The sequence below is a fragment of the Scylla paramamosain genome, chromosome 1 (assembly GCF_035594125.1).
Source record: "Scylla paramamosain isolate STU-SP2022 chromosome 1, ASM3559412v1, whole genome shotgun sequence".
In the NCBI taxonomy this organism is placed as follows: Eukaryota; Metazoa; Arthropoda; class Malacostraca; order Decapoda; family Portunidae; genus Scylla; species Scylla paramamosain.
This window is the reverse complement of record NC_087151.1, coordinates 30,803,521-30,822,345: the sequence shown is the minus strand read 5'-3', so window position 1 is coordinate 30,822,345 and position 18,825 is coordinate 30,803,521. Positions and strand designations below refer to the sequence as shown.

Genomic DNA, 18,825 nt, shown 5'->3' with positions numbered 1-18,825 from the left:
CATTATCTTCATTATGCCTCTATCAGTGTCTTTTGAAGGTTTCTTAGTATCAGTCCGTCATTCTTTCCTGTTTTGTATTTCCTCGCTCCAGTCGGGAAGCTGCGAAGTATAGAAAGTAAGACAAGGTATTTTTTAATTATGTGAATGAAAGTTTGTATTGTTACTGCTCGCTCTGATACACAACAACAACAACAACAACAACAACAACAACAAACAACAAACAACAACAACTAGACGAGAAGAGAAAAAAAAAGAGAAGACGGAGAAGAAGAGTGGAAGGAAGAAAAGGAAGATGGATGGAGGGATCATATGCACAAACAAAAATCATTTCCTTCATAATCTCGCCACCAGGGTTGCTCTCTCTCTCTCTCTCTCTCTCTCTCTCTCTCTCTCTCTGGGTAAGGAAGTGCAAGGAGATCCACAGCAGCAAAAAGTCCCCGCGATGGTCAGGTGATGAAAAGGTAACAAATGACCTCAGCACACACCACGCCCCTGCCATATCGTTTTCTGTGAACCGGTAGAGCTGAGGACCTTCAGTGCTCTCCTGGTTCTGGTGGAAGTTGCTGGAGTTTTCAAGGGTGTTTTCATGATCCCGGTGATAGTTTGACAGGTTCTTGTGGAAGTTATTGGAGTTTTTGAGTGTTTTTATGATTCTAGTAATAGTTTAATAAGCTCTAGTAGATGATGAAGTTTGCGAGGGTGTTTTCATGGTTCTACTGATGATTGAACAAGGGGGAAAAAAAACGCCCACAGTACCCCTGCTGATCATCACTATTCGTGGATATTTTACGCAAGAAGGTAATTAAGTTCGACTAATTTTTTAATGCACTGTTCGGAAGTGAAAACATTATTAATAAGCCATTCAATAACACGCTAGGATAAGAACGTGCTGCTGGTACTTCCATCGAGTCTACAGTAAAGGAAGCAGGAGGACGAACTGTGTGAGGATTTATGGCCAGCATTCTGAAACACTTCTGCGCTCTAGGTGAAGCTACACGGGTTTTTAAGGGCGCTTTTACGGTTTTAGTGACAGATTAACAAGATTTCTACGTTTGTGAAAAGAAAAAACAGTCTTGAGGGCTCGGCTCATCATCTTTGTGGCCTTTGAAAATAGTCGTGGTGTGGGAGAACTGTTAGCCTGAGTGACAGACAGCACGAGACAACGCTAAGGTCATTGCTCTGACCCATCTGGCTTTCAAGAACGAAATTTGAACTCAGTAGTGGCAAAAGCGAACGCCACTACTATTGGTGGTGGTGGTGGTGGTGGTGGTAGTAGTAGTAGTAGTTGTTGTTGCAGTTGTAGTTGTTGTTGTTGTTGTTGTTGTTGTTGTTGTTCTTGTTACACTGGTTTTTAAGGGTGTTTTTATGGTTCTAGGGACAAATTAACTAGATTTCTACATTATTAACAGGAGAAACACTATTGAGAGTCCGACTAATTATCTTCGTGGCCTTTGAAAATATGTATGGTGGGAGGGCAAGTCCTTCAGAATACGGATACCAGAGAGAGATGGTCGGCACGTGTCTTCCCCCGCCCCGTTCCCGCCTCGCCCTAAATGGACACGCTTCCTCCACACAAAAACTATATAATCCTCCATGTGAGCCTGCCAGGTGAGCGAGTGCCCTTGAAAATATAGTAAACATTCTCATATGAACACTTTTTTTCATAGCATTTTTTTTTTTTTTTCACATTTTTAAAATCCTGTTATGTGGAGATGTCGTGTGTGTGTGTGTGTGTGTGTGTGTGTGTGTGTGTGTGTGTGTGTGTGTGTGTGTGTGTGTGTGTGTGTGTGTGTGTGTGTGTGTGTGTGTGTGTGTGTGTGTGTGTGTGTGTGTGTGTGTGTGAAGAGAAGGGAATAATATTAGTTTTACGAGATGGAGAGAAAACAATGAGATTAAATTATTTCGCGGCCTTGCTCCACCACCACCACCACCACCACCAAGTCTCGTGGAGGTACTACGGAAATCATGGACTGGCTACTTCCACTTCCTGTTCTGGTAAATGATCCCGAGCAGAGTCCTCCTGGCCCTCGCGTCCCGTTACTCAGACGCCTTGTTACTCTTGCCATCACTGATACGGATGTCCAATTAGCACGAAGGTGAGTCTTGGGGTCGCATCATTAGCATCATGTGTCGCCGGTTAGGTTTACGACAGTGCTACCTCTTCCAATGAGAAATTATTGTGAGTCAGGATCGAACTCGTAACCTTCAGTGCGCAAACTAAGAAATGCCTATATGCCAACATCTTGATTAGTAATGATGATGGTTACTTCTTCCTGTTCGTAAGGATTCAAAAGGCAAATTGGTGATGTATGTAGCCAGTGTTGCTCGTCCAATGCTTCCTCGCCGTCCTGTGGTTCTTACGGGTTTCGTAATTCCTGTAAACGTTAATAGGACATTTAAGGATTATGAATATTTCTGTTGAAGAGCTCCGTGTTTAGAAGGAAATGGTTAAGTTTATCTCTTCCGAGCACGAAAGAACTGATAGGAATGATTTTTTTCGGCCGCAAATTAATTTAACCAAACAGTTCGGAAGAAATTAATCATTAAACTACATTTTCCCCTTCAAGGCAATACTTGTCCATCCAGTTCCCTTAATTTAAAATAAGTTTCGTTAGTGATGCTCGCTCCACTTATACCAAGCCCTTCCCTTGTCCTTTCAGGGAGGGAGCGACGGAGGAAAGGTGAAGGGCGTGGATTTAAATTCATGGCCGTGCAGACGACAGGTGAGTGGCTGAGTTCACACTAATACCACGCTGCTTCCCTCTTGATCTTACCCTAAGAAGGAAAGGTTGTCCACGAGAGCAACTCACTGATAAGGAAAAATTACATTAATGGGTGACATGCAAGTTTTCCTCAAGGATACGATTTCTAACAGTGGTAATAGCAGTAGTGGTAGTGGTAGTGGTGGTGGTAGTGGTGGTGGAGGTGGTGGTGGTGGTGGTATACACAGCAGTGGTAATGGTCGGACGGAAAATGGATCTTCATGCAAAAAAGATTAAGAATATTTCTTACTCCCTCCCCATCTCTCTCTCTCTCTCTCTCTCTCTCTCTCTCTCTCTCTCTCTCTCTCTCTCTCTCTCTCTCTCTCTCACTCTCTCTTGGCATTTATTTCATTAACGCTACTTCCCTGTTTGATGAATAGACAGTACCCCTAATGCCCAAAACATAATTCCATTTCGGAATGCATATCCATTTCTCCCCTCATCTATTTTCGAAGTATCTTCCCTTTTCTCCCCCTAAATAAACAATATCTATCCCCCGGCTTCCACTCTTCACAGCTCCGCGTCAAGTCCACCTTTCCATACGACTCTGTCTCCTCGACGGTCTTTTTTCTCCTGCAGCATTAAATCGTCAATTAAGAAGAAGAAAAAAAGACAAAAAGAAAAAGAGGTCAAAGGAATAGTTACCTACCTCACAAACCAGAAAGAAGCGCTATATTTTACATTTTACATTGTCACATTAAACTTTCTCAAGTTCAAATGGGAAAAGAAGGACGTGGAATAAAAAAGAAAGAAGAAAAAAGAAAAGAAAAGAAAACACGGGAGGCATTTCAGTTGTCACTGTCTCCCTGATCTCTTCCAAGAGTGGCTCTCTAGCGCCTCAATTGCTTGTTAACAATTTCCTCGCTCCTTCGTCTCGCGGGGTGTCCTGGGGCGTTGGGTACAAGGATGAGAGACTATAAAAAGAAATATTCTACTGCACCTTGAAGGCGGGTTCACACAGTCTGCAATGCTACGCTAGCTATGCGATACTTGCGATGCAAAGCCACGTGGCTTTCAGTTGCTACAGCAACTAATTCAGTTCGTTCCTAAATGATGTGCGAAATCAGAAACGTTTGGAAGCAGAAACTATTTTCCACGCAGGAATCAATGTAACATAGATTAATCCGTTCCCGGACACTAGATGACTGGTTTTTAAACTATTACAACAGTACTTTGTGCATTAAATCATACGAAAAAAAAAGAAACGGTGAAACGTGATGAGTAAATTAAGAACTCTTTCCATTATACGATCACAAAAATCCAATGATCCGAAAATCAGTTTGGAGTGAGTCAAGTAATGAAAAGACTGGTGCGAAACTTTTAGTTCAGTCACCCCAACAAACGCGGTTCTCGCCGTTTTCTTTCAAGCCTCAAAGAGAGCGGGAACTCATCCGCTGGGGTGGCACTGCAGTATATCGCCACTCCCACCACCTAAAACATCAGTTATGTGGTATAGACGAGTGTTATTTACAGGATATTTACAGTATTTACAACTGAATAAAGAATAAAGCTATAAGTAAGAAAGAAAATTTAATTAATCTTTATAGGAAGTGTATATCAATATTTTTTTTTTTCATTTTTCATAAAAGTGAAATATTATTACACTCTATGCCACACTCCTAAGAACTCTAATATTTTACATATGCACATTGGCTGTGCTTTTTTTTTTTTTTTTTGGGGGGGTAAAGAACATATCCTAGTTATCAGATGAAAATTATCAGACTGAAAATATTCCTATAAGGTTACAGATAATTAAATCATGAAAAGTATGTAAAGAATATTAATAAAAACTATATATATATATATATATATATATATATATATATATATATATATATATATATATATATATATATATATATATATATATATATATATATATATATATATATATATATATATATATATATATATATATATATATATATATATATATATAGTGTGTGTTTTTTAGGGCCTATTTTTGTAAGTGAATTATTTTATTTGTTTATTTTTTTTTATTTGTTCACCAATCTTAATTAGTCAAAAGTGAGGAACATATCACAATTATCAGAGGAAAATATCTGAATTGATTTTTTTTCATTTTTTTTTTTTTTTTTAACAAACGAGAGAGGATGTAAGAGAGGGAAGGGAGGAGAGGAGGGAGGAGGACTTGCAGCTGTATTATATATTATAGTAAGCACCCGATTTATTTTACATAACAAAAATATGTATAAAACAACGCAGAAATTACAAACAAATTAATATAGAACCACTCATAAATTAAATAAAACATGCAATATAACAAAACAATACATAATGTTACAGAGAGAGAGAGAGAGAGAGAGAGAGAGAGAGAGAGAGAGAGAGAGAGAGAGAGAGAGAGAGAGAGAGAGAGAGAGAGAGAATAACAGCGTTAGGAAAGGACTATAAATGAGAGAATAAAGTAGAAATAACAAAGAGAACGAGAGAAAAATTAAGCAAAACACACGAACATCAAAACATTAACAAGGTAACGAGTGATAATCTAACTCATTAACCCAACCTCTGATAACTACCGTACCGTAATTTTGATAACTAACAAACAGATACTACCAACAACCGCACATGCACTTAATTACAGGCATTTAAACCTCATACACAAGAATATTTAAGTTTTTAAGTCAGAATAGGAAGTAATGGATGCAGAGGCAGGAAAAAAACATGTAGCCTAATCATATTTTCCTTTAACTTTCCCTTATTTCCACATTTCCCTTGACCTTCGAACTCTGCACACATCATCTCTAGACCACCCTGAATCCATGACACTCACCTGAAGGACTGCAGTATCCCTAGGGCAGCGTGGGCTAGTAATAAATATCAGGAACACGGATATTGTCAGCAGCACTTCCCGCTACGTTGGTAAGACTCGTCCGTTTCCTTTCTTACTTCACTCGCGACAGAAAAAAAAAAATATTCATATATATTATTACTGTTACAGTGTGTCTATGTGCGTAAAAATTCGTTAAAATTGTGAATAAGTGGGTGAATGAGGTGAAATAGGCACGTGTGCGTGAAAAATAACGAGAAAAAAAAATTATTATTCCTATTATCCTTAAAATTGTTGTTACAATGAAAACTTGTTAAAAATCATGAATAAGTAGACGATGAATCTGAATATCGTAAAATATACACGTATAAGTGAAAAGAACGAGTAAAATTTATCATCACTAACACGTATTATCCTTTTAAAATTTCGGTTACAGTTTATCTACGAGTATATAAAAAGTCGTGAAAAGTCACGAATGAATAGAAAATAGGCGTGAATGTGATGAAATATGCACGTAAGGATAGAAATGACGAAGTGAATATAGTGGTGGTGGTGAAGGTGGCGGTGATGCAGCCATTCGGACGCAGTGGCGGGAAAAGTTAACCGTGTAAATCGTTTTCAAATCCAGGGAACATTTGCACGTAGGCCAGTTTAGTCTTTACGTCTGTACGTGATGGATTATTTTGTAGTGTCTGTGTGAGTGACTGGCCATTCTCCTGTGTGTGCGGTCAAGCAACGTAAGGAGGACGGTGTTAATGGGCACTGAGGGGAAATTACGTACCAGCAGCAGAGACAAGGTGAGTGAGATACTTCAGGTTGCGTTGGTTTGTTTTCAGTTTTAGGGTCAAGTGAATGTCTATCAATTCACGTTTATTTTGTTGTGTGCTTGGTTTAGTTAGGTTAAAGTTTAGTTGAAGCAGAATACGTTAATCAAATTACTTGACCTAACGTAATCTGCCCTCATCTTGCCTAATTTTGTTTTATCTTACCTGATCTTACCTTACCTGATCTTACCTTATTTGACCTTATCTACCCTTATCATACCTTATCTTATCTAATGTGTCTTCTATTTACAACACTGATCAGTCCTGGATCATTGATCAGGATCTGGATCTGATGTGAATTCGTTCGGGATGAAATAAACGCTCGCGGCCATTACTGATCAAAACGATAACAACGCAAGCAGGTCGCTGCCCAGACTGTTGATGCTCGCCTCTGTGCTCTAAGGAAGTGTCAACGAGGAATACAGTCTATTGTACATTTCCTGAGGCAGTTGGGCCGAGAAGGCTACCAATGAGTCCCAGCCACATGCCTATCCAGGCAGTACGAGACGGGTTCCGTGCGTGGCCATGAACGATGTACGAGTATAATAAAGTTTTACACAAAGCTTTCTTCACACACATGCTGAAAGAAGTCGCTGTGGTGAAATAAAGAATGGTAAAATGAGAAATATTCAGACGTAAGGTAAGGCTAGCGGAGAGAGGCACACGGAAGGTGTGTAGATCGGCTAGAGGAAATGGGGTTAGGAGGGAAAGGAAGGGGAGAAAAGGCAGAGGGAATAGGGAAGGAAGGAAGACATGGAGGATACAGAACATGTAAGAAGGAAAGGAAAGGGAGGAAAGGAAGAAAAGAGCACAAGAGGATGTGTAAAAAAGAAAGGATAATAAGAGGGAAGCAAGAAAGAGATATAAGGAAGGACATTATAATGAAAATGTGTAAGAAAGAATGGAAAGGGAAGGAAGAAGGAGCATTTGAGGTTGTGACCGGATCACGCTGCCTTCCACTCAGACCTCGGATAGCGCTACATTCCACACAGGCATCAATCTTCTGAGCATAAAAGATGGATTTAAGAAAAAAAAACTTTCTCACAATGCGGCTTCAGAAAAGACTATACGTAGAAGAATCTAAGGGCTGGTGATTTCATTTTCTGGCGTGCTATTTGAAACCGGTCATATCATAGGAAGGTGGAAAAACTGAAACACGGAGAAAATTCCAGTGTTTGCTGGTGAAAAGAATGAAATAACAGATACCTTGGTTAGCTTCCATTAAGATAGAATAGGAACAAGCCCAAGAATCTCTCTCTCTCTCTCTCTCTCTCTCTCTCTCTCTCTCTCTCTCTCTCTCTCTCTCTCTCTCCAGACGTTGTGCACAATTATTTAAATCTGTTACTCAACAAACCATTACCAATACACGTAATACAACCACATTTTTTTAATCACTTGGAAATGTCTGGGCTTTATAGGAAGTATCAGGATGAAATGCTCTGCTGCCCATTTCCTGTCACGATGCCGACCTCCAGGGCATGCCAGACCATCACGAAGGTCAGTCACGCACTGTTCTGTTGCAGAGTTTTGATTGGGCTAGAACTCTAGATTGAGAAGCATTGTGCTGGCGGTCTGATCACCGAAATCCTGCAGTCGAGACAATGGAAGGTTTTAAGTTGTCCAAACACTGTATCGGGTACTGCAGTACACAGCCTCATCTTCCACCACAGTGATGCGGTGATGTCCTGCACATGATTACTTTGCCTCGCCTTCCACGTCTTCACCCAGCTTGTTACGTTGCTGGGGCTGCGCAGCGACTGTATTGCAAGGTCAGGTGTGGGGGATCATTGTGATTTTTCCTCTACGTACACTCATTCACGAAACAAATTTCATTGGTATGTACATAACATTTTATTCTTAATAAAATATAAAGCATATAATAACTATATTGAAATATAAATATGGCTTAAATATAAACTCTTTGGCACTTATACATAGTACCCACATAACTACTCGCACCAACATACATACGTACATGTGTAATACTAACCTCAGCTAGTTCACTCATACACTCAACGCACGCGCATAATATTCACGCCGAGGCAACACACACACACACACACACACACACACACACAAACACACACACTAAAATAACATAATTGCATTGTGGAGGAATCTCCCTGATAAAAAGCATACATTTCTAGGAGGCAATGTACAGAGGAAGGCGGCCGGCCCCTCAGCACGGCGTGTATGGGGTGAAGAGGTAGTACACGTTGACCAGCACGAACATGACGACAGCACCCACGGCCGAGCCCACCTGCGTGACGGCACCACACCAGAACAGCGCGTTCTGTCCCTCCTCACGCATCTGGTTGGCGATCTCCACCCTCACATAGGTCATGAGCCCCGTGAAGAGCACCCACGACAACACCTGCAGGAATAAAATGTAAGTATCTTTTCACTCCAGGACCTGTGATGATGATGACACTAAGGCAAAAAGCGGTTTATAATTTACTTATCTCTTTTATGTGCGAGAGACATTGGCCAAGGACAACAAAAACGTTAGGAAAAGGCCCACTTGAGTGCCAGTCACCAAAGAAAAGTCAAAAGGATTATCGAAAAGCAGAGGACAATTGTCTCAAAACCTCCTTCTTGAAAGAAATCAAGCCATAAGAAGGAAATAAAGACGCAGATTTTACCAGAAGAGGGAATGAAAGATTGAGAATACTAGCTAACTCTTGCAGTAGAAAGGTGGACTGAATAGTGGGTGAGAGAAAGTGGAAAGTCGTGTACAGCAAGGCAGCCGGAGGAGGGAAGTACAGTATGTAGTTAGCAAGATAAGATGAGCAGTTGGCGTGAAAATAGCAGAAGATAGCTGGAGATGCAACACTTCGGCGATGAGAAAGAGGTTAAAAACAGTCAACTATAGGAGAGGAGTTGATAAGACGAAATGTTTTTGATTCCCCCTTGTCAAAAAGAGCGGTATGAGTGGAAACCTATCTATCTATCATAACGTGTGTGTGTGTGTGACCCGTGAGCGTCTGGGCACGAGGCTTAGTTGGGTGGCGTGCCCTGGGCATTAGATAAGCTGTGTGCAGTAAGTGATGCGCCCAGACACCGTCCCGACACGTTATATCACCTGCGGGCGCCACGTGACCCGGGCAGGCGGCGCGAGACCCACGTGACAAGCCGTTCAGTAAGGCCAGTCACGTGACACCAATTGAGTGACGCACGAAGAAGAGGGAGCACGAAGGAACTGCCACCGACGCATTCGTAGTTCGGAGCAGGGTTCGGAGCATCATTTTTTTTTTTTTTTTTTTTATCATCTAGACTTCTTCAGGAAAGCAGAGCGGACATGGAAAAAAAGTACGTGGGGAATAAGTCCAGATACAATTCTAGATTTTTTCAAAGCAACGAACCGAAGTCAGATGATCGTCAAAAGGGTGTGAACCATTGAAGCGTTTCACGATTAAACCAAACATTATTCATATCAAACACTCTTAAATAAACGAAAAATAATAGTAATACAAAAAAAAAAAAAGTATATGAACAACAAAGGAAAGCATTTCAAGAATAAATGTCATACTGGTAACAATGCAATGCCGCGTGATTCGGGGGTGGCAGAGAGAGAGAGAGAGAGAGAGAGAGAGAGAGAGAGAGAGAGAGAGAGAGAGAGAGAGAGAGAGAGAGAGAGAGAGAGAGACCTCCTTCCACTTAACCAAGATGAAGAACTTTAATAGGAACCGTAAGGCCGTAAAAATGTGCCCACTGTCTTGGTGATGGCGATAACAATGCTGTCATGGCCGTGCTTGACTGCAGCAGGCGGTGCCCATCCTTATTACAGTCACGTGATGGTGGGGCTGTTGACACACGACCACTTACTGCTTGGCTGGTCTTGGCTCAACTAAAGATATAACGCGCTGCTCTTTACGGTGCCAAATGAACCAGTTGTTGCGGTGCCAAAAATCTAATCACTCAGTCAGTCACTTTCTCTCTCTTCTAAAATTAATATGAGCTATGTATCTTAATCTATGCGGTAGTTTAGTTACGTTATGTTTATTTTTATTTATTTATTTTTTTTTTTAAGAGGGACCAATCTTCTAAAATGTTTTGTTTCGGAATTTCATAGGGAACATTTGCAGAAGCCACAGATGTTATTTCCAGAGGTTTTCATGAATTATTTTATCTATTTATTTATTTATTTTTTATTGATCCCTCAGAAAATTTTGCTAAATCATCTCTAACATAATAAAAAATACCATCGAAATCTCACACAACTTCTAATACAGCCGGATTTTCATAAGCATTTTTCCCACTGATGGCTCAGAATCTTTGCTAAATTATCACTAGAATTATCTAAACAGAAAAAAAAATAAATAAAATAATTACCAATAGACTCATGTTTTCATGAGCGTTTTTCCCATGACTGGCTCCGAATCTTTGCTATATTGTCACTGTAGAATCAGGAAAACCCTTGAAAACCAAAACACCTAAGTAAAAGACGTTTTAAAAGTAGTCGAACTGAGACTTCGAAACATTTGAGAATGCAATCCTGAGTTTTTTTTTTTTTTTTTTTTTTCACACGAGGTGAACATCTTAAGACGATAAAACTTTCCTCCAGTAAGAACAGATTGCTTTTCCGTGAAGTGACAAAAGCTGAGTCACGGAAGCCGAGCCACTGATGCGTCACGCTGATTTAATTGTGGGTGTGGACAGTGAGTACGAGGAAAGCGTTGTGAAAGTCATCAGGAGCAAGGGAGCTGTTTCTAGGACACAGCCAGCCCGACCGACAGCCACAGCAATCTCCAACTTGTCAACGTCTTATTTCGTTTCAACAGGCTCTAGTAGAAGGTAATTGAGGAGGTGCTGGTGGTGGCTTCAAGGGTGTTTTCATAATTCCAGAGGTGATAGTTTTAACAATAACTCTGCACTGTCAGCGGGAAAGAACACTCCGTGAAAATTTGATTAATCGTGTGTTTGGCCTTGGAAAATAATATTAATGAGAGTCTAGATTGTTCTGAAATATGGGCTCCCAGACTACTATTGCTACTACTACTACTACTACTACTACCACCATAGATTATCTTAGGTGGGACTGAATCAGCCTAGAAAATAGTTTGCTTAAGAGGACGAAGGGAATCGCTCGCAGTTTGCCAGGGAATATGAAGAAAGGCGCTTTAAAGCCTCACTTGAATATGCATAGGAGAGAGAGAGAGAGAGAGAGAGAGAGAGAGAGAGAGAGAGAGAGAGAGAGAGAGAGATTGCCATTCGTGATGCAACACATTTCCAAGACCCGTGTCTGTCTGATTATGAATGCAGTAGCTAACATACTCACATTCCCAGATATAAAAACAAAAGAAAAAATAATACAGATTACTACCATCCGTATTTACGAGATGAAATAGAAAACATTAATGGATACAAATTATCATCTGTATGTAAGAGATACATATAAAAGTAACAAGTTATCATCCAAGTGTAAAAGCATATATGTAGAGAACTAATGCAGGTTACGTATTTTAAGAACGATAAATAATAGATTGAAGTTATTACATGTTACAAAAAATAAAGAAAAAAAACGAATATAATCTATTACTGGTATACTGATAAATACAAACTGCACAGAGAGAGAGAGAGAGAGAGAGAGAGAGTGAGAGAGAGAGAGAGAGAGAGAGAGAGAGAGAGAGAAAAAATAAAAAGAAAGGTGACTTAGGCTTGTATTCAGAAACACTTAGTTCTCTCACCACGACTATTTTCAAAGACCGCAGAGAGGATTTGCCGGGTCCTGAAGAGTATTTCTACTGTTAATAATATAGAAATCTTATTTATCTGTCACTGGAACCGTAAGAATACCCTTAAAAAATGAGTGGCACTTCAACTGGACCCTTTTGAAAGAAGTAGTGGGGACAAGGCACAGTGAGTTTCAGAATATGATCCTTCACTTAACAAAACAGGCGTCGGGGAAATCCTTTGAGTCGAAGTCCCGAGGGTACCAAGTGTTTTCATGGTTCCTCACGTGCTGGGGACCGTGGATACGAACATCAGAGGTGACGGAATGGCTGTGTGAGTGCAAGGGGGGAGGGGGGAGAGAGGGGGAGGAGTGCCTTACAACAATGGAGGTGATGGTGGTGATAAAAAGAGTGACGGACCCTGAGCCCCAAAGTATTATAAAGCACGCACGATACTGTGATGCTGAGAGAGAGAGAGAGAGAGAGAGAGAGAGAGAGGGAGAGAGAGAGAAGAGGAGAGGAGAGGAGAGAGAGAGAGGAGGAGAGAGGAGAGAGAGAGAGGAGAGAGAGAGAGAGAGAGGAGGAGAGAGAGAGGTATTGATACTATTACTTGAAAAACTGTTAACCAAAAAGAAAACATGCAACCTAAACGCAATAACCATACAACTCTACCCTACTCTTACGCAAAGTTTGTACCAAGCATATTTATAAAGAAAAAAACAGTCCAAAACAACCGTAAATAACAACGAAAGACTAATTCAACAGTCAGACAGGCACAGCACCGTAAAGAAAATGGGACAAAAGAAACATTACAATTAAAAGAGAGGGCTACAAACACAGCACGGAATGGATGGGAAAGCTACACAGGCAATATGTATGCTTAGAGTGAGGAGTCCACGAGGGCACATTAGGGCCACACCACGCTGCCAAAAGGGTGTTGAGGGGGGGGAAGAACGGGGCCGAGCAACCTGACCCGGCATGTGCTGATGGCCAGACAAGCGAGTGTAGTAAATTAGTTCTCTCGTTACACACACACAGAGAGAGAGAGAGAGAGAGAGAGAGAGAGAGAGAGAGAGAGAGAGAGAGAGAGAGAGAGAGAGAGAGAGAGACTTAGAACTTGAAAATGTAAATGCGAAGTTAGATAGGTGAGTAGAGTACATCAGTTTTCTCTCACTACCCAAAAATAATGCAAGAGACTTTTATTATAATCTTTGTCTCACTACACAGCAGAGAGAGAGAGAGAGAGAGAGAGAGAGAGAGAGAGAGAGAGAGAGAGAGAGAGAGAGAGAGAGAGAGAGAGAGAGAGAGAGAGACTTGGAACTAGAAAATGTGAATGTGAGGTTAGATCATCATAATATTTCTAGAGTATGCGCTAAAAATAACACGAATCACAACCGCAGGAACAAAATTACAAATAAGTTAAGGCAAAGGACAGGTGAAAACAAGGCAGACTTCTATCATCACAATCAAGAATAACCAAATAAACAAGGACGAATAAATAAAACAAACAAACATACGTCTCGTTAAATGGCAACTCGCCCCCGTCTGATGAGAGAAGGAAAACCGAACCTGCTCGAAGTCCCGACAGAAAGTTTCGAACCGTGAACTGGAAACCGAAGCAGTGAGTCCCGCCAGCCACCAGACTGTCGCGGGTAGTGGAGTTTTTAAACGTGCGCATCTATGTCTCGGCTTAAGGGACGATGGGTGTGCTTGGGCGTGGACCCTGACCAGACAAACGCATAGTCCTCAGGAGGCGTGTAAGCGTGGTGGCGGCGCGCGGAGACGAATGAGGAAGACTGGCATGACGGGCGCACGAGTAATCAAGGAAGATACTCGCTCCGTCTCCCTTGCCAATAGTTGCTTCACGCCGCGCTGGACGCCAAGGTCTTCCTGTACTCCAAGGTTTGTTGACTAGAGACATTTATTTCCTCATGTCTTGTTTGTATTGTCTCTTTATGGGAATGTGATTACATTTTTGTGTTGCCCTTGGCCAGTCAGTGACCCTTTCTACATGAAAAAAAAAAAATAATAATAATAATAATAATAATAATAATAATAATAATAATAAAATAAAAAAATGCAAAATTGCTGGGTGAATTGATGAACTGCGTATAATGTCGAAGCTTGCGTGAGAAGTTCCGGTGTTTTATCTCGACTTGTTTGAATAGGCTTAGTGCAAGCCATTTCAAGGCGTTTTCGTGATTTTTGTGGTAATTTAACAACTTTTCGATAAAATATTAATTAGAGTCCCCAACACTAGGAGGTAAGAGCCGAAGAAAAATAAAGAAAAAATATGAAATATAGCCGCGCGACGCTTCGTAATATTAACTAAATTTTCTGTTCCATCGATCAAAAATTACATCCATGAGAACTCGACTAAAATTGTATATGGGCTGAGGAGAATTCCTTAAGAAAGGACACTGAAGCTTTTAAACTTACATTCCTTCTTTAAGTGGTATAGGAGATATAACAAGGGTGTCATAAGCAAATCTCAGGGTCAGTAATCAGGATAGAGCAATAAATAATGCATTCAGACTTGATAGAGATAAATTAAAAAGGAGAGAGAGAGAGAGAGAGAGAGAGAGAGAGAGAGAGAGAGAGAGAGAGAGAGAGAGAGAGAGAGAGAGAGAGAGAGGTGAAGGAATTAGTTCCCAAAGAGTGATATATTAATGGAATAGACTCAGCAACGAGATTTGGTTAGTGCTGAGTCATTATGGAGCTTTGAAAGATTAGACAAATTTATACGTGGTAGGCTTGACGGGTTTCTTGTAGCTGCCTTATTTTCTTTTGTTGGTTAGGGGGTAAGTCAATCTCTTTGGCTTCGAAAATAGTTATGATAAGAGAACGAAGAGTTTAAGATAACGGGCCGCAGTACAGTGTGAGGAAAGCGTTCAATAAATGTATGAAATTCCGAGACCATTTTCATACGACTGTTAGATTATTAACACTTTCAGTACTATGAGCCATTTTCCAGGCTTCTTACAATCCCAATCATTAGTCGAACAAGAGACAGTAGAGAGTAACAAGAGATGAATTTGAACGCTTTCATAACAAATATAATCTAAATTTGAATAAAACCTTATGTTAATCCGCAATCCAATCACAACGATGTCGCGGCGCAGGAGGCGTTAAGAGAGGTTAGAGTTATTAACACTTTGGGGGAAGGTTACGGTGAGATTTGGTTAGCACTTTCAAGGGAGCTTGCTGAAGTGAAAAGGAGGACTACGGAGCGACCTTAAGATTCTTATATACTTCAATTAATCTTCTCACTCTCACACCTCACTCTTAATGTATTATATGTATAGGACACACACACTTGCATTTTTTTTCCTCTACAGTTAACGCATGCACTCTCTCTCTCTCTCTCTCTCTCTCTCTCTCTCTCTCTCTCTCTCTCTCTCTCTCTCTCTCTCTCTCTCTCTGCATCTCACTTTCTAAGAATCACTCCTCCTTGGATATCCTCTCTCGTTATATATCGAATGCAGGGGTTTAGGGGTCAACGGCTGCGTGGCCTCCGTCTTGGAAAGGGAAAGTGGACCAGCAACTAAACTACATCTGGTTTCTATTATAATAAGCCGCGCCACCACCTATTCCCTTCTCCTCCCCCTCTTACTGCTTCTTTTATAAGGATTCTACATCATTAACGAGAAAAGAACCAATCAAAATCCAGCTAATGATCTCTGAAGTAGTCCTGTTGAGAGAACAAAATACTAGGCAAGGTGTGCTCGTCTCTAAGGCACCGCCGGGAATAGTCGTGTCTTGCTTCCCAGGCACTGTCATCGCCACAGCGACTAGCTATTGTCAGGAGCCTGTTAGGAGAAGTGGGGCCGGCGCGGACTGGTGGCCATTATATGATTCGGTATGTAAAGTGGAGTCACGCGAACATAACAGTAAACTAGGCATCTCTGGTGTGCGGTGACCACTGCCTCTTGTCACGCATCAATGACCGGCGATGCCCCGCGGCGGTGATGCAACAGCCGCCTCCTCTTCCCTTCCCCTCACTGACGCAGAGAGGCAAGGTCAATGTGATTTTTTTTTTTTTTTTCGTTCTCAATGTAAAATGCAGGGCGACAGTTGTGATGTTGCCTGTTCATTTACACAACAATAATTACAGAAACCGTGAGGTGCTTTAAGCAGAATCTCCACGAGGCTGGCAGTGTGTGGTGAGCGTCCTGTCGAGGCCATGCAAGGAATTTATTTTCACTGAGACAAGGCGCTAGCCAGATCATAGGGTGCTGGTTAGGGGTGACAAGAGGAACTGGCGTGACCCGAAATCTAATTTAGGCCACGAGCCGAACACATGTATCACGTGTCATAGGAATGCTGCCCTTGCGAGTTTTGTAGAAACGTAAAGCTTTCCTTTCAGTATAAAGGAGAATACAAAGCATCAATCACCTGCATTCATCAAGATAATGTACACTTACCACAAGGGCCTCCCCCGCGGTGGTGCCCATGAGCGGGGGGTGAGGGCTGAGGGCTGCAGTGGCTAATATGTAGGCAGCGAGGAGGGAGCCCACAGCCCCCATGAGCGTTAGGAGCCACCTCTTGCAACGCGGCAGCATCAGCGTCATGAGAGCCGCCACGGGGTTGGCCAGGGCGGAGAGAGTCACAGCAAGGTGGAAGGGCACGTTCCCGTAGGCGCCGCAGGAGAAGGACTGGATTGACGGCAGGACGCCATTGGTGAGGCTGCAGGCCCACGCCTGTCCCGCCAACATGAGCCAGTACACGGAGGGCGACATGTTTCCTGTCATTGTTTTTACGCCGCCGTAGTTGCTCATGAGCTGAGTGTTGGAGTGCGAGGTCTCCAGCGCCTCCACACTGTTGTTTGGCGAGGGCGTGCCGGCCCGCTCACTCTTGATGCCGGGCAGGTGCTCCAGCAGGGTGAATGCCGCGCTGCTTGCCACCATCATCGCCATCAGGAAGAAAAAGAATCCAGTGACGGAGAATCTCGGGTTCAGAGTCACAGGCTCTAGATGAGTGTAGTTGAATCCGGAGGTCTCGTTCAATATAGTGACATTTTCACACTTGGCGTTCCCTCCCACGCCCTGTATCAAGGCCATAAGTGCCGGCAGCAGCCCTGACAGGCCCTCCCCCACCAGATATGATGACAGGTAAATTTCTCGCCAGACGGCCATGTAAGGCAGGAAGAGTACTGAGGAGGTGCAGTCGACGAACGCCAACAAGAACACGAGGGACAGCAGGGCAGTGGAGTGCTCCACCCCGTGAATCCATGACGTCTTGTCCCACAGCAGCGCCAGCAGGAGGGAGGCGACGCTGCCGAGGGCCAGCAACCCGTACACAACTTTAGCGGGACGCAGGCCAGGTCGTAAACTCCGCAAGATAGAGTACGCGATGGGTCCTATGTTGGCCACCTAAAAGAACAAGGAAAAATTTACACATTGGACAAGAAAATGATGATAAAAACTTTGGAAATCAAAGTGTGGAGTATTAAAGGCATCAAAACAGTGCATGTTACCTGAATGATGACGGAGAGGTAGGAGGGTAGATTCCAGCCTTCGGGCAGGTGTAATACCAGCAGAGGCAGCTCCACCCACATCCCGTTGATAGCCACCCACGCGCCCACGCCGAATATCATCGCCAGCAGGTCCACGAGGGGCCGCCGGTCTACTCCAGTGAGTCCAGTCATCCTGATTCGCCTCGTCAAGGGGGTCCGCTCACTTAACTGAAACAACACCGTCACCTCACTGACTGTCCCTCCGTAAAGCTTGTGTCTGTAGTGGCTTTGTGGTGTGAGGAAGATGTGTAGCAGAGGAGGAGGGATGAGTGGCTAAGCTGGTACTGTGATGATCGTGAGATCCGCGTTCGAGGCTTCGAGCCCCGCCACCATTTAATTGCCTTTGGTATATCACTTAGTGTACAGCCACGTAATTTCACTTGCATCTCAGGTCATATCTTTTGACAGATATACGTGTACCATACTCACTCCTTCAAACGCTGTACACGAAGATAAGTTTAAAAGTGTGCGTCGAGTTCCGTAAGGAGCACTACCACAGCCAAGACAGTCACTGCCGCACCTCAGTTATGTCCCCGCTCGTCTGAGAGACTCAAACCACCTGCACCAAGGCTCGCCACTACACTCCACCCAGACACGCTCGCTCACTGCCGCCATGCACCCCGTTAAGGTCACGGCTGGCGTAGGACATACGGACGTACACTTAAAGGCAACGTATCACTTTTATTTTCCTCCTAAGACTACTAACAGATGCTTACAGACATGTTGGCACTTCAGTGTGGCACTGCTGCGGCACTCTTACACATACTGGCTAAACACGTGTGCGGTTATCTTTCGTAATATGTCCATACTTCCTGGCGCAGATGTTTACTCTCAGCACACATGAATCATTAATACACACACACACACACACACACACACACACACACACACACACACACACACACACACACACACACGTACGTTTTAAGAGTATGTACTGGGTTACCTCGATAAGACGGGCTGGTTTTACTATCACTCAATCATTTTTTTTTTCTTTCATCTGTGTAATTAACATTCTGCGGTTTAGCCTCTGCTGCCTACACACACACACACACACACACACGATGGGTGTTAAGTGGGGTATCAATGAACATGTCTCGGATTCAGTTCGAGTATTGCGTTATGTTTCATTCCGTCAGAAGAGCGACTCCTGCTGCAAAGTCTTTTGTTCCATTGTAAAGCCTCGCAAATGTTGAAACGCCGACAGACTGACCTTGGAGCACTGAGCCATGGGAGGGAGTGGCAGAGGATCGAACGCCGAAAA

At 42.6% G+C, this 18,825-nt stretch overlaps 1 protein-coding gene and 1 long non-coding RNA gene across 5 annotated transcripts in view; one reads left to right on the top strand and one right to left on the bottom strand.

The window, feature by feature from the left end:
• Nucleotides 1-8,206: 8,206 nt before the first annotated feature.
• The window catches only part of LOC135103509 (solute carrier family 52, riboflavin transporter, member 3-B-like), a 24,141-nt gene continuing 13,522 nt past the window's right edge, over nucleotides 8,207-18,825 (bottom strand). For 3 of the 4 annotated variants that reach the window (XM_064009921.1, XM_064009909.1, XM_064009916.1), the window contains exons 2-4: nucleotides 17,523-17,729; nucleotides 16,471-17,418; nucleotides 8,207-8,748 (exon numbers count right to left, since the gene is read on the bottom strand). In XM_064009921.1, the coding sequence (XP_063865991.1) occupies nucleotides 8,554-8,748; nucleotides 16,471-17,418; nucleotides 17,523-17,693 (1,314 nt within the window). In that variant the 5' untranslated portion in view covers nucleotides 17,694-17,729 and the 3' untranslated portion in view covers nucleotides 8,207-8,553. Of the gene's footprint in view, nucleotides 8,749-16,470; nucleotides 17,419-17,522; nucleotides 17,730-17,990; nucleotides 18,149-18,825 lie in introns of those variants that run through there. The other variant, XM_064009923.1, reaches the window with a different exon arrangement.
• Nucleotides 13,756-18,825, top strand: part of LOC135103526 (uncharacterized) — a 25,732-nt gene continuing 20,662 nt past the window's right edge. Inside the window, exon 1 of the long non-coding RNA XR_010270098.1 lies at nucleotides 13,756-13,948. This is a non-coding gene — a long non-coding RNA (uncharacterized LOC135103526). The remainder of the gene's footprint in view (nucleotides 13,949-18,825) is intronic.